Source organism: Melozone crissalis, unplaced genomic scaffold (assembly GCF_028551555.1).
Source record: "Melozone crissalis strain CALT ecotype California unplaced genomic scaffold, PUWL_Pcris_2 ptg000006l_1, whole genome shotgun sequence".
Taxonomy (NCBI): Eukaryota; Metazoa; Chordata; class Aves; order Passeriformes; family Passerellidae; genus Melozone; species Melozone crissalis.
The window spans coordinates 1,074,418-1,089,259 of NW_026535784.1; the positions used below are offsets into that span (position 1 = coordinate 1,074,418).

At 51.6% G+C, this 14,842-nt stretch overlaps 1 protein-coding gene across 1 annotated transcript in view; it reads right to left on the reverse strand.

The window, feature by feature from the left end:
- Positions 1-14,842, reverse strand: part of RAB11FIP5 (RAB11 family interacting protein 5) — a 37,168-nt gene that overhangs the window by 9,427 nt on the left and 12,899 nt on the right. Inside the window, exons 2-3 of the mRNA XM_054290725.1 lie at positions 12,888-13,327; positions 8,845-9,511 (exon numbers count right to left, since the gene is read on the reverse strand). Coding sequence (XP_054146700.1) covers positions 8,845-9,511; positions 12,888-13,327 — 1,107 coding nt within the window. The remainder of the gene's footprint in view (positions 1-8,844; positions 9,512-12,887; positions 13,328-14,842) is intronic.

Below are 14,842 nucleotides of genomic sequence, written 5' to 3' on the forward strand. Positions count from 1 at the left end.
GGAATTGAGGAATGGGTTGGTGGGGGCCAAGCATCCGGCCTGTCTGTCTCCAGGAGCAGGAGGGAGGTTAGAGCTCGGCATGCTAGCAGCAAGGGTAGCGGGGCACAGGGCAGGGGAGCAGGGAGCACAATGAGAAGGAGCATCTGAGCTGGTTTCTACCTGAGGAGACACTTCCAGGCTGTGGAGGGAAGACAGAACAGTCCTCCTGGTTAATGCTGTGACAGGGCTGGAAGCACATACCACTCATACCACAGACGCTCCAAGCAGCGCAATGACCGATCCATGCCTGGCTCTTGTTAGGCACAGCAATGATTATGGAGTCACGGCGTGGAAGGGGCATGCACAACACCCAGGGAGGGGCAGCCCTGCTCCCAGGACACTCCTCCACATTCCCCTTCTGCCCAGGAGCCAGAGAGGTTTCCCCACTTTCTCCTGCAGCCCAAGGTGAGTTTGTCCTGGTGCTGGTGGCACCCGGGGCAGGTGGAGCACCAGGGGCAGCCCAGGCTCTTGGATCAGGGATCAGGGTCACCTGAACCAGCGAAGGCACATAGAGGAGCCTTTCCCAGCTTACCCCAGTGTCTCCACACTGGTTTGCCAACATGACCAGCATGGGAGCACTCATGGAGCTCAGGCTTGCATGGGAGGGACAGGGCTGAGGGACCAGAGCCCAGCAGGAGGGAGCACATGGCCAGGACAGGGCCCTGTCCCCACTCTGGACACTGTCCCACCTCCCATATGCCCCTTGTCACACCACTGCCCGAGATCCCAAGATGCCTGAAACCCCAGGGGGATCCCAAGGTGGAAGGGATTCAGCACACCTGGAATTCAGAGTCTCACCCCAAATGAGACTGACAGCGCCCTGCTGCCTGCTCAAGCAGGACTGAGTGACCTTTCAGTGGGATTTCATTGATCTTCCTCTGGGAACAACTGCAGCAATGTGGAGTCACCACCTCGAGGAGGCTCACCAGGCTCAGAGGTTTTCACATCACAAAGGGGGATGTGGCGTGGACACCCCTCATCCATCTGGTGCTCTGACTGCCACGCTCCCTCCTCTGGGCCCTTTCCTCACCCCTGGGAGGAGCAATCCCATCCCCAGGACAGGGCACCTGGCCCTGCCCCATAACAGATCCCATGGGATTGATGCCTCCTGCACCAGAGAGCTCCAGAGAGGTCCCCTCTTGGCTGGGGAGAGATATGGGTGTGGATCAGCCAGCTCTGGGCACACCAAGGTTTAGGAGAAAGGAATAAATGAATTACTTTGCCAAGGTGCCCAGGGCACGTCCAGCCCTGGGGCTCCACCCTGGGATCTCCCTGCCCAGCTGCTGGGAGGGATTGCAGGTGGCACTGCAGGATCACAAAGTTGCTTGGACAACTATTTCCATGTTACTGTGCATCCACCAAACTCCTCAGACACATTTTAAAGCACAAAATGCCACCTTGAGGCAAGAGCTGATGCTGGTGATGTGCAGCTGGTCGGTCCCAAAGCAGGGAGGGCATTGGGCTGGCACCACCTCAACCCAGGAGTGATGCCCCCACCATGGGCACCCCCTCCTCCCACTCTTGGCAGCTGCACAGCCCCTTCCCACATCCTGCTCTCAGCAGCTCCTTGGAAATGTGCCCACTGAAGCCATCCATGCCACCAAAGTCCCCCGTGCCAGTCTGGGGGCAGGAACACTCCTGGCTCTGCTCCAGCACCCATGGGACACCACTGAAGGGACCTGGCAACCCAGGGACAAATAAAAGCTGGAGCCCTTCATCCTGACTGAGATCTGCAGCTCCTCTGGGGCACAGACAGCTCGTGGGTGCCCTCTCCTGCTGTCACACAGCAGCCGTGGTGGCAGTGCCCAGCCTGGTCCCCAGGCAGTCCTGCCCTGCTCCGTGTCCTCTTCTGCTTGGCCCAGGCAGGAGCAGCCAGGAACAACCCCACAGCTGCAGCCCAGCTCCTCCCAGGGGTTTTGAGCTCTGGGTGAGCACACAAAGCCTCCAGAAGTTTTGGGAGAAGCTGATGGACCCTGAGGCACAGAGCACCCCAGACTGGCAGCCACTCTCTGCATGGAGAGAAAAACCTCTCCTGGCATTGCCAGCCTGGAGATCAGCAGAGGGTTGGACATTTTTCCCCAGTCCCCCTCGAATCTGAGCTCCCCAGAAGAGGGGAGCAGCTGCTCAGCACCTGACCACTCAGCTGGATGAGTTCACAACATCCACAAATAGATTTTAACAGGGCAAATTTTCCTTCCCCGCTGGAAAGGAAGGTGACAAGGGAAAGTAACAAGGGAAGGTGACAATGTCCAACCACCAGGATGCCAGGGTGGCTGCAAGGGGCACACAGCCCTGCCCCACCCCTTCCTGTCCTGCTGGCACTGCTTCCATGTTTTGCTCCAGACTGAGATCCATCCTTTGTGCTGAGTAAGAGCAGCCAGGGCCTGATCCAGCTCTGCTGGGCTCCAGCTCTAAAAGGCTGCAGAGCATTAATCAGCTGCACTGATTATTGAGCACTGGCTGCTAATGACCGTGCCAGCTGCCAGGAGCTGAGTGGGTGAAGTTCCCTCCTCAGAGGGGGCTGATGCCAGAGCAGCAATTCCAGGCACCTGGAATTGCACCAATCCCCACCTGCACAGGTGCAGGAACAGCTTCAAGGCCTCCTCACACCCCTGAGATGATCCTGTCTTCATTCCCCAGGTCAGCATGGAATGGTCTGGGTGGGAAGGGGCCTTAAGGATCATCCCATTCCACCCTGCCATGGCAGGGACACCTCCCACTGGTGGATCCCAGCCCCAGTGTCCAACCTGGCCTTGGGCACTGCCAGGGATCCAGGGGCAGCCACAGCAAATCTGGGAATTCCAGCCCAGCCCCTGCCCACCCTCCCAGCCAGCAATTCCTTGCCAAGATCCCAGCCCAATCTGCCCTTTCTGCTGGGACCCACTGGGATTTGTTCAGGGGCTCTTGGCTGCGAGTTCCAGGCAGAAGAATCATGGAATGTTTAGCTTGGAAGAGCCCTCAAAGACCATCAAGTCCAACCACTCCCAGCACTGCCAAGGCCACCACTGACCCCTGTCCCCATTCCTTGGGATGAATATCCCTGTTCCTCCCCATTCCTTGGGATGGACATCCCTGTTCCTCCCCATTCCTTGGGATGGACATCCCTGTTCCACCCCATTCCTTGGGATGGACGTCCCTGTTCCTCCCCATTCCTTGGGATGGACATCCCTGTTCCACCCCATTCCTTGGGATGGACATCCCTGTTTGCCCCCATTCCTTGGGATGGACATCCCTGTTCGCCCCCATTCCTTGGGATGAACATCCCTGCCTGACCCCATTCCTTGGGATGGACATCCCTATTCCACCCCCATTCCTTGGGATCAACATCCCTGTTCGCCCCCATCCCTTGCCCTGAGCCCAAAATCCCCTTTTCCCACCCCCCTGAGGGAGGATGCTGGAAGTGCTGGGTGACAGCAGGAGTGGAGCACGGCAGATTCCTCTAGAGGGAAACCTACACTTGTCTGATGGCAGCAGCTCTGTGAAATGCTGACTCACCCTCCTCCTCCTCCTCCTGCTGCTCCTCCTTCCCCTCCCATTCCCAGCACACGGCTCCGCCAGCCAAAATAAATCTCGGGTACCTCCCTGCCCTCATTTATTTGTTTGGCAGCACTTCACAGACGCCTTTGAGCCTCGCAGCAATAAAAAAAAAAAGGAAATAAAATATTGCTGAGCAACCCCCTGATGGAAAAAATCTATTGGAAACAGCTTGTTCAGTGCAGGGAGATTTCTCCCTCTGGATCCCAGGCTGCTCTCAGGCTGGGCAGGGCTCTGCACCAGCAGCAGAAAGCAGCACATGGGAAGGGCAGGGATGGACCCAGCCCTGCTGTGCTGAGGGCAGAGCTGTGCTGCAGCCCCAGGGAATCCCTCCAGGAGGGCTGGACCCGTGGGTGCCACTCCCGAGCTGCTTTTGGCCCCGTTTTCCCACTGACAGGGTTCCCCTGGGTGGAAAAGCACAGCATGGAGGGCTGGAGCATCCTGCAGCAGCTCCAGACCTGGCAGGGATCAGGATCCTCCTCCCACCAGCAGGAACAGGAATTGTGCTGGAAGAGATGGCAACAACAGCCCAGGACATTTTTGTACAGGGTGGGAGCACCAGAGGGAAGGAGTCAGGGAATGTGTTTAAAATAGGAAATCCAGAGGTGGAAGGATTTGGTTTCTCTATAATAAATCACCTATAATAATCCATAAATAATCTAAAATAATTATCTGTGCAATAACCACTTTGCTCTTCCCTTGGGCCTCACCTGTCCATCATCCCCATTCAAATGGACAGATCTTCCTTTACAGACATTTGCCCTCAAAACCACAGGAATTTTAAAAAACAGAAGAAATCTGGGCAGTAGGAACCCAGGGAGCTGCCAACATCAATCCCCAATTCCCACTTTTAGGAGTGGGAGTGGGGCTGTGCTTTTCCTGGATGGTTCCAAAGCACATCAGGGCTGAGCTGGTGCCAGCTCTGGGTCCAGCTCCTCACCCTGCCTCGTGTCCATCCCTGGGAAGGGCAGGCTCAGCAGCACAAAGAGCCATTTTCCATCCTCACACTGACCCCACTCCATCCCTGGGGCTGCTCCAAGGCAGGGGCAGAGCTGCACAATCCCTGTGCCACAGCTGTGACCTGATGGCTCCCATGGATTCATCCCTGTTAGCCACAATGCTCTGCTTTCACATCATGGCCTTCATCTCCCTCTTCCTCAACCTCTGCAGCCTCCCAGGCTCTGCTCTGGGGGTGCTGCTGGCTTTGGAGGGGCTGCCACAGGCTCCGTGCTCCATCTCAGCACTGCCAGCCTGGCCAAGGACTCTGCTCCAGCCATCCCAAGCCCTGCTCCCATTCCCAGCCCTTAGGAAAGGCACTTTTTAGGAGCACATGAGGAACAGGGAGGAACTGAGTCAATGTTTGGCCTCACTGCTGGATCCAAGGGTATGGGCTCTGGGAAGGGGCATGATTCTGAAAATGCCCCTGTTTTTATAGGACAGACCACAATTTCCTCTTTCTCCTGCTGCCATGCCTAAGATGCAGCCCCCATTTTATTATCATCAGGATTCTCCACAGGAAGCAGGAGCTGCAGAGCTCTGATAACATTGGAGGAAACCCTGGAAACATGTAAAGAATTGTTTCAGCCCCAGGCTTTGCCTCAAATAAACCTGCTGAGCTTCTTCCTTACACACAGCCCTTCACCACTGACATTCAAAGCAACAACCCCCAACCAGGCTTTTATTCAGCCTCCAAAGAGCAAACAGCATCTTCCTACTGCTCCATCCCCTCCAGGATCAAAGCCTGGAGCTCCAGGGATTAGCAAAGCCAGGGATGATGAGCAGAGCCTTTGGGACCTGCTTCCCTGAGAAGGATCAGGGAAAACGGGGTGTAAATAAGGGCTGAAGGCAGAAATGCCCAGTTCTGTCCCCAGGGAGAGCACAGGCAGGTTTGCAGAGCCAGCTCCCACACTGAGGGCTCAGCAAACCCCCCCAGCACACAACAAAACCTTCTTTATAAAGCTCCAGTTAAACCCAGCCCAAAGCAGCAGCTCCTTATTTTGGGAAGGGTGTGTTTGGCAGAGCAAGTGGGTAAAGATGAGCTGTGCCAGGCTGGGCTTTGCTGCAGGCAATCTCAAACCATCCCTCTAATTACAGACCTTTTAACTAATTACAGGCTGAGGCTTCTGGGCTTGCAAATGACTGATTTTGATGCTTTCTCACCACCTTCAGCTCTGGGTTACGCTTGGCCTATCCAAGGAGGCCAAACAGGTGAGAGGGTGCTGCTGGCAGAAGTTTCCAGAGTCAGGAGAGCAGGAGGGGAAAAATCCTTTCTGCAAATAAGTCAAGACTTAAAACTGCTCAGTTCGGAGGCTGCTTCTCTCCAGAGCAAGGGACAGTCCAGCTCTAGGAGTGACACTGCTACTGAACAGCCACAGATGGACATCAGAGAACTCCAGAGATCACAGAATCTGGAATGGTTTGGGCTAGAAGGGACCTCAAATCCCTCCCCATCCCACCCCTACCATGGCAGGGACACCTCCCACTGTCCCAGGCTGCTCCCAGCCCCAGTGTCCAGCCTGCCTTGGACGCTGTCAGGGATCCAGGGGCAGCCACAGCAAATCTGGGAATTCCAGCCCAGCCCCTGCCCACCCTCCCAGCCAGGAATTCCTTGCCAAGATCCCATCTGACCCTGCTCTCTGGCACTTTGAAGCCACCAAGACCTAAAAGCTCTTCCACAGCTTTGACCTGAGCCACCAGCCTGGGCCATGAGGTCGTTCAGCGTAAGGATGCAAAATGAAATCAGAGAAGTCAGCTGTGTGTAATTAAAACAAGTAATGATGTCCTAATGAATGGCCAGGACAACTGGAGAACTGGGAAGAGCAGGGCAGAGACCAACCCTGTCCCTGTGAGGATGGACAGGGCCCTTCTGCAGCAAATCAGCCTCAGTCACCAAATGATCCCTGCAATGCTCCCCAGAGGTTCTCAGCTGTCCCAATCCCTGGTTCTCAGCTCAGCCCAATCCCTCGACACCGGGAGGGAGAATCCCTTCCCAGCCAGGCATCCCCAGCATTTCCCCCTGCTCCAGGAGCCATTCCTCCCAGCTCCTCCTCTCAATCCCCCCTGCTCCAGTTCAAGCTCATTATTTCCCATTCTCAATTGCAAACTGCACCTAAAGCCCACTCAGATGTTCCTAAACACCCCAAAGGGGTTCTGTGAATTCCTTCCCTGCCATTTGTGCTGCTTGGGATCCATTCCTGGTTTTGGGAGAGAAAACCCAGCCAGAGGAGCTGCTGCCACAGCTCACCCAAGCCTCTCCTCAGGGACAAAGTCCTTGGCAAGGCAGCTCTGAGCAAAGCTCAGCTCTGGCTGAGCCTGAGCTTAAACTGTGAGCACTGGAGGGGATTTAAACAAAGCCATGGAGTGGAACTCTGTGGGAAAGGAGCAAGGCTGGGGATGAGTGCAGGGAGCTGTCAGGAAGCTGCAGTGTTTAGGGGCACTCCTGGTGATTATTCATTGGGCTGGATGGACAAGGAGCTGAACTCCAGCTGGGTCTGACATCTCTGCCTTGAAATCAGAGCATCATGGCCCTGCCTGCCTCCTTCCCAGACTGCCAAGAGGGGAAAACCTGCTGGCTTCTCACCCATTTCCCAAGGAAAAGGGGAAAACCTGCTGGCTTCTCACCCATTTCCCAAGGAAAAGGCCCCAGAGAGAGATGCCGAGGGCAGCTCCGTCCCATCCCATCCCATCCCATCCCATCCCATCCCATCCCATCCCATCCCATCCCACTGATGCTTCCCTGGCTGCCTCAGGCACTTGTGGAGGCACTGCCTGGATACAGCAGAATTTTTAAGCCTTGATTTTTTTATTCTAGGCCTTAACCAGCAGGTTTCTTATCCCAAAATTAGAAAGAAAAATGAAAAGAATGATCTTGAGTGGGAATGCCCTTTCATTCCTCAAGGACACGGTGCAGAGACCGGAGTCCTTCAGGCTCATGCACAAACCCTGCCCTGGGATGTGACCCCAAACCACTCCAGGGCTTTGAGTCTCCAGGAAATCCCAGAATCACGGCCCGGTGAGGGTTGGAAGGGACCTTACAGCCCATCCCATTCCAGCCCTGCCATGGACAGGGACCTTCCACCAGCCCAGGGTGCTCCAAGCCTCATCCTTGGGCACTGCCAGGCACAGGGAATGCCAGAGGTGCAGCACAGCAGCCCCCAGACCTCACACCTGTCTCACATCCTTCCCACTGCTGGACTTTGTGGGACTGAGCTCCAGTGGGATGGGATATTGCTGATGTTCCTGCCCCAGGGAGCAGCTCCTGCCTGTCCCAGTGTCCCAGCTCTGCCTGTGCAGCCTCAAGGCCACCACGAGCATGGGAAAGGAGGAATTTTGGGGCTGGAGCCAGGCTGAGGGATGTGCTCATCCCCTCACAAGTTTAACCCCTGTGGGTGCCAGGTTATGTGGAATAAACCAGGAGTGCCCTCTTCATTAAAGGAGGCTCAGACTGAACCAAAATCGTTCTGCTTAATAAATGAGGTTAAAGTCAGCCCAGATTAGAAAATCCCTCTCATAAACAAGCCTGCAGACTGAAGCAGCTCTGCTCTGAGTGCTGCTTGTTTTCTCTGGCTGATTTTAACCCCATTTCCTGCCTCTCACTGACACCACCCTCGACCTCTGGACTGCCAGCTCAGCTCCAGGGGGGACACGGGTGATGGATTCCTCACAGGAACAGCACAAACACCACAAACCCTGAGGATTGGGAGGGATGAATCACCACACAAAGCAAGAAAACAGTTAGAGATTCATAACCGGGAGAAAGGAAGGCTGGGTAGGATGGGAAGAGGAAAGAGCAGGGTTGGGATTAGTTACTTTGGGAATATTCATGATATCTCCTGTAACCAAAGTGTTGCACCCTGACCAGAGCCTATAGGGGGTGTGGGGTTCATAACAGGAATGTGATTACAAATCCCACTACCCCACATCCCAGCCTGACTGCCAGGGAAGCTTTTTTAGCTCATTAAAGGATAATGAATCTGTATTTTGAGGCCACACAACCACTTGGTGTGACCACACTGAGCCTCTCTTCTCCATGGAGGGGATCCCTCCCTTCCTTGAGAGTAAAACATATCCCACATCCAGCAGAGGTGGTTTCTGGCAGAAACCAGGAGAGGATCCAGGAAAATCCCCTTCCCTTTGAGACGTTTTAGAGCAAGGAAGCATTTCCCTGCTCTGCCCTTGCCTGAGCACTCCCAGGGGCATCCAGGAGCTGCTGGAGACAGGAATTTGGGGCAGGAATCACCAGCCTAGACCTCCACACCCCCTGGCACTGACCTGGGTTTCTGAGGGGACTCTTTGGGCTCCTTGGAGCCAAACCAGCCGCTGCTCTTACTCCTCTCATCCCCCGCGGCCGAGGTGTGGACGGGGGTCCCTCTGTCCCCCTGGCCTTTGCCCCCGTGGTGGAAGAAGCCTCCCTTGGCTTTCTTCTCCTCCTTCCTGGTGTCCTCGGTTGCTCTGTCCTTGGCTGGCTCGGCGGGGAGGCCCGGAGCAGCCGCACCCTGGCTGGGTTTGCCCTCCAGGCGGGCGCTCTCCTCCATCCTGGCCCTGCCCAGGTGGTTGCTGAGGGTCACGGCCTTGGTGGACACCTTGAGCTCTTCCTGCAGGGCCAGGCTGGGAGGGGACGGGATGAAGCGGGGCTCGTCCCTCTGCTGGGCCCTCTCCAGGCTGCCCAGCCCCCAGTGGGGCTCGGCGTGCAGGGGGGTGAAGCCCAGGGGCTCGTCCTGCCTGCGGGGCACGGGCAGGGGCGCGGAGGCGGGCGGATTCCGGGGCACCGCCGCCTCCTCCCCGTACACGTGGCTGCCGTTGATGCACAGGGACGAGCGGGAGCCGGGGTCCCTCCGGGCCTGGGGGCTCTGCGGGACCTCTGCGGGGCCGCACTGGGACACATCATCGCTGAACGCTCGCTTGTGGCTCAGCCTGGGCGAGGCCGGCGGCTCCTTCACTGCGGGGAGCAAACACACAACAGAACGGAGTGTGAAAAACGCCAATCGCTTGGTTCTAAAATGTTAAAAGTTTAGTAGTAATAAAATGGTTATAAAAATAGTAATACAAATAATAATAATAATAATAATAAAATTTACTAAAGATTATTAAAAAGATAAAAATAGCAACACCAATAATTATTAGAAATAATTATAAAAATAAAATTATATACAAATAATTATATATAATATATATTCTATATAATTATATACAAATAATTATAAAACTTATAAAAATATTAGTACAGATATTAATAATTTTAAAATTACTAAAAATTATAAAACCTAAAAATAGTGATACAAATAATTATTAAAAATAATTATAAAATTAAAATAATTATTTACAAATAATTATATAGATACAATTATATATAATATATATATTATATCATTATATACAAATAATTATGAAAATTATTAAAATAGTAATACAAATAATAACAATAATAAAAAAATTTACTAAAATATTAAAAAATTAAAATAGTAATACAAATAGTTATAAAAATAATTATAAAAATAAAATAATTATATACAAATCATTATGTATATATAATATATATACGTATATATTATATTTATTGATATAAAAATTATAAAATTATTTAAAATACTAATAATAATTTTTAAAAAATACTAAAAATTGTAAAAATAGTAATACCAATAATTTTTAGACAATAATTATAAAACTAAAATAATTATATACAAATAATTCTAAAAATGATTTTAAATAGTAATACAAATATTGATATAATAAAAAATTACTAAAAATAATAAAAACTAAAAATAGTGATACAAATAATTATTAAAAATAATTATAAAAATAAAATAATTATATACAAATAATTATATAGTTGTAATTATATATAATATATATCATTATATGCAAATAAGTATTAAAATTATAAAAATAGTAATACAAATAATAGCAATAATAATAAAAAACTTTTACTAAAATTATTAAAAAATAAAAATATAAATACAAATAATTATTATAATAATTATAAAAATAAAATAATTATATGCAAATATTATGTATGTATAATATATAATTATATAATTGATATAATTATATATAATTATATATAAATATATACAAATACTTATAAAATTATTTAAGAATGTAATACAAATAATAGTAATAATAATAAAAATATCAATAAAATAGTAATAATAATAGTAATCTTATTACAATTAAAGTAATAATAATTTGGACAAATTGAATTAGAACAATATGAGACAATAAAGACAAAGAGTTACGGATGTCCGGGTACCTTTTTCTGGGCAGTAGGAACCCGAGAAAGGACCCACGTTAGCAAAGGATTAACCCTTAAAAACAACAGCCCGTTGCATAATCATACACCTCATACATGATGCATAAATTCCATTCAAACACAGGATTCTGTCTGGTCATCCTCAACTTCTTCCTTCTAATCCTAACAGCGCCTTTGAGGCAAGAAGAAGTTTGTTTCTCTGATAATGGGGCAATAAATTCTTTTTCTCTGAAAGATTCAGGTGTCCTGGGGCTGCTATCTGGTGTGAGTGCCTTATTCCTTTCTTAAAAAAATCCCACTGACATAGTTCTTATTTTAACTACAAAAGTTACCCTGAAATTACAAGACTACATTTATCATATTGTTAAAATGTTAATACAGCACTACTAATCAATACATCAAAATACATATTGTAAATATCTGTGTAGAACCACATAATGTGCACTTTTCACAAGATCATCCTTGTCTTCCACCTGGACATGCCAAAGAGAGCTGGAAACCACCCCAACCTTCTCCCTGCCACGGGATTGTGATTAAACCCTTGGAAATGCAAAGCACAGCTCACTGGTGTGTGGCCATACTAGGGACACAAAACTGTCCCCAAGCACAGCAGGGGAGGACCCCAGAGGAGGCTCTGCAAGATGACAAACCCATTGTCTGACAGGATCTGAGCTTGGTAATAAATGCAAGGAGCTCCTCAGAAGCTCCTTAAAGGGTTTTAAAGCTTCCATTTGATGTATGAGTTTGTACTGAACAAGAGATGATGGGGCCATGGGCTCTAGGCCATTGCTTGCTGTGATGAGCCAGGAGGGTGCAGTGCCTGCCTCTCCCTCCCACTGCCTTGAAGGTTCGACTTGATCATCTTAAACATCTTTTCCAACCTTAACAATTCTGTGATTCTATGACCTCATGGCTACTGCCAATTTTTGCATGGAGAACCCAAGGAAAACAACTGACAGCTGCCTGCCCCTCCCAGCTGGAGATGCTGCTTCCTTCACAGAATTGTGGAATGGTTTAGGCTGGAAGTGACCTTAAAGACCACCCAGTTCCAGTCCCCTGCCATGGGAAGGGAAGCTCCCAGTAGCTGGAAGGCTCAGCCCAAGGAGGATGGAACCAGCACAGGAATGTCACTAGCAGAAGCCACAGGGCCTCCCCGGGGACTCCCACCCGACCTGGCAATGTGCTGTCTCAGCCAACTGAACCATTGAATGATGTATTTGTTTCCAAGGGAGAATTAATTCCCTACAAGGGCCTTTTTTGTTTGTAAATGACTGCCCTGGGAGTGCCAAGAGCTCAGATTGTTTTAATCACCGGAGCCGGCCCTGCTTGGGCTTTGCCTGCGAGCGGAGGCGGCTCATTAGAGAGAGAGAGAGAGAGAGAGAGAGAAAGAGAGAGAGAAAGAGAGAGAGAAAGAGAGAAAGTGACCCAGGGCTGGACCAGCAGCCAGGCCCGGCCCAGCCCAGCCCAGCCGGGCCCTCCTGGCAGGGACTGCCCCGAGGGGCTGAAAGAAACAGCCCTGAGGAACCCCCAGATCCTGAGAGTCACCTCTTAGTGACATTCTGGAGCAAAGGAGGCTCAGGGGGCCCTTGTGGCTCTGCACAGCTCCTGCCAGGAGGGGACAGCCAGGGGGTCAGGCTCTGCTCCAGGGAACAGGGACAGGAGCAGAGGGAACGGCCTCAGGCTGGGCCTGGGGAGATTTTTGGGAAAATTTCTCCACTAAAAGGGCTGTCCACCCCTGGCACAGATGCCCAGGACAGGGCTGGAGTCCCCATCCCTGGGGGATTTCACAGCCCTGTGGCTGTGGCACTTGGGGACACAGTGAGTGGTGGCCTTGGCAGTGCTGAGGGAACAGTTGGACTCCATGATCTTGGAGGGCTTTACCAACCTGACCAATTCCACATTGCTGGTTCCACATTCCACATTCCTGGAACTGGAATCACCAATTCCCCAATCCCTGGCTCTGTGCTGGGTGAGCAATCAGTTAACAGAGCTGCAAGGAACTCTCAGCAGCCCCTTGCAGGGAAAGGAAGGGAGCAGGGCGGGGGATTATCCCTGATCCTCTTACCAGAGCGCTCGCTGGACAGGCTGCCCTGCCTGCTGGGGGACCTGGGCACCTCGGGCACGGGCACTGCCAGGCTCAGGCTGGCAGAGGAGATGGTGCTGTCCGAGCCCAGGGACGTGCTGGACTGCGTCAGCGACGACCGCCGCAGCTTATTCTTCAGGAAGAAACCCTTCAGCTTGGACTTCTTGCCCCCCAGCTCCAGGTCATCCTCCATGTCCAGGGCTGCCATGCTGCTGGGGATGATGGCAGAGGCCGACTCCAGGTCGTATTTCTTCTTGCCCGTCACCTTGTCCTTGAGTTTGCCGAAGGGCGAGCGCGCCTTGTCCTTCACGGACAGGTCGAACATGCTGGCGGTCAGGCTGTGCCTGGTGAACTGCAGGCTCACCAGGATCTCACCACGCTCCTTCTCCTTCTTCCCAGCCTTGGAGTGCAGCTTGTACCACCTGCAGCCACAGGGACACACAAGGGAAGGGCCTCTGTCACCTCCCAGAGCCACAAGGCAGCAGAACTTTGAGGACAGAAAGCAGCAGTATAGCCATGATACTTTCTGAAAAATCCTTTCCTTAGGATTTTTTCTCCTGAGAAGCTGAGAGGCCTCAGGAACAAAATGTAAACAATGGTTATCTGCTGCTGTGGAATGCAACAGGTGCATCTTTGATTGGCCCATCTTGGTTGTTTCTAATTAATGGCCAATCGCAGTCCGGCTGTCTGGACTGTCTCAGTCAGTCACAAGCCTTTGTTATTCATTCTTTTTCTATTCTTAGCTACCCTTCTGATGAAATCCTTTCTTCTCTTCTTTTAGCATAGTTTTAATGTAACATATATCATAAAATAATAAATCAAGCCTTCTGAAACATGGAGTCAACATTCTCGTCTCTTCCCTCATCTTAAGACCCCTGCAAACACCATCACACACCAGGGACATCCAGCACGAGTTTCTCCAAGGAAAGGGCTGGAAAACACTGGAACTACCCAGGAGATTTGGAGTCCCCATCCCTGGAGGTGTCCAAGGAATGCCTGGATGTGGCACTCAGTGCTTTGGGCATTGGACTCAATGATCCAGGAGGGCTTTCCCAACCTCAGTGATGCTGGAATTATAACCCAAGTGTCCCAGATAGCACCTAAACCCAAGTCAGAGACACAAACACCCCACACAGAGGTGGCACACAGGACCTGACCCCTCCATGGTGCACCTGGGAGGTGGCACACAGGACCTGAGCCCTCCATGGTGCACCTGGGAGGTGGCACACAGGACCTGAGCCCTCCCTGGTACATTAGGGAGGTGGCACACGGGACCTGAGCCCTCCCTGGTACATTTGGGAGGTAGCACACGGGACCTGACCCCTCCATGGTGCATCTGGCACATGGCACACAGGACCTGAGCCTTCCCTGGTGCACCTGGCACATTGCACACAGGACCTTATCTCTCCCTGGTGCACCTGGCACATGGCACACAGGACCTGAGCCCTCCCTGGTACATTAGGGAGGTGGCACACAGGACCTGAGCCCTCCATGGTGCACCTGGGACATGGCACACAGGACCTGAACCCTCCATGGTGCATTAGGGAGGTGGCACACAGGACCTGAGCCCTCCATGGTGCACATGGAACATGGCACACAGGACCTGACCCATCCATGGTGCACCTGGGAGGTGGCACACAGGACCTGAGCCCTCCCTGGTGCACCTGCAGCCCCATGTCCATCCCTGCCCTCACCCCAAATGCTGCCCTTCCACTGAGTAGCCTGGGAACCAGCAGCTCACTGAGCCCTCCAGGCAGCTCTGTGATTCTGCAGGCAAAGCTGGGAGCTGTGTTTGGAAGGAGACAAAGCCACCAGCGTTTTGTGCTCGTGACTGGAATGTCCCAGAGCCGGTGACTCAGGGATCCTCTCAGCAGAGACTGACCCAGAGTGGCAAAGGAGCTCAGGAGCATCCATTAAATCAGCTTCCTGCCACACCT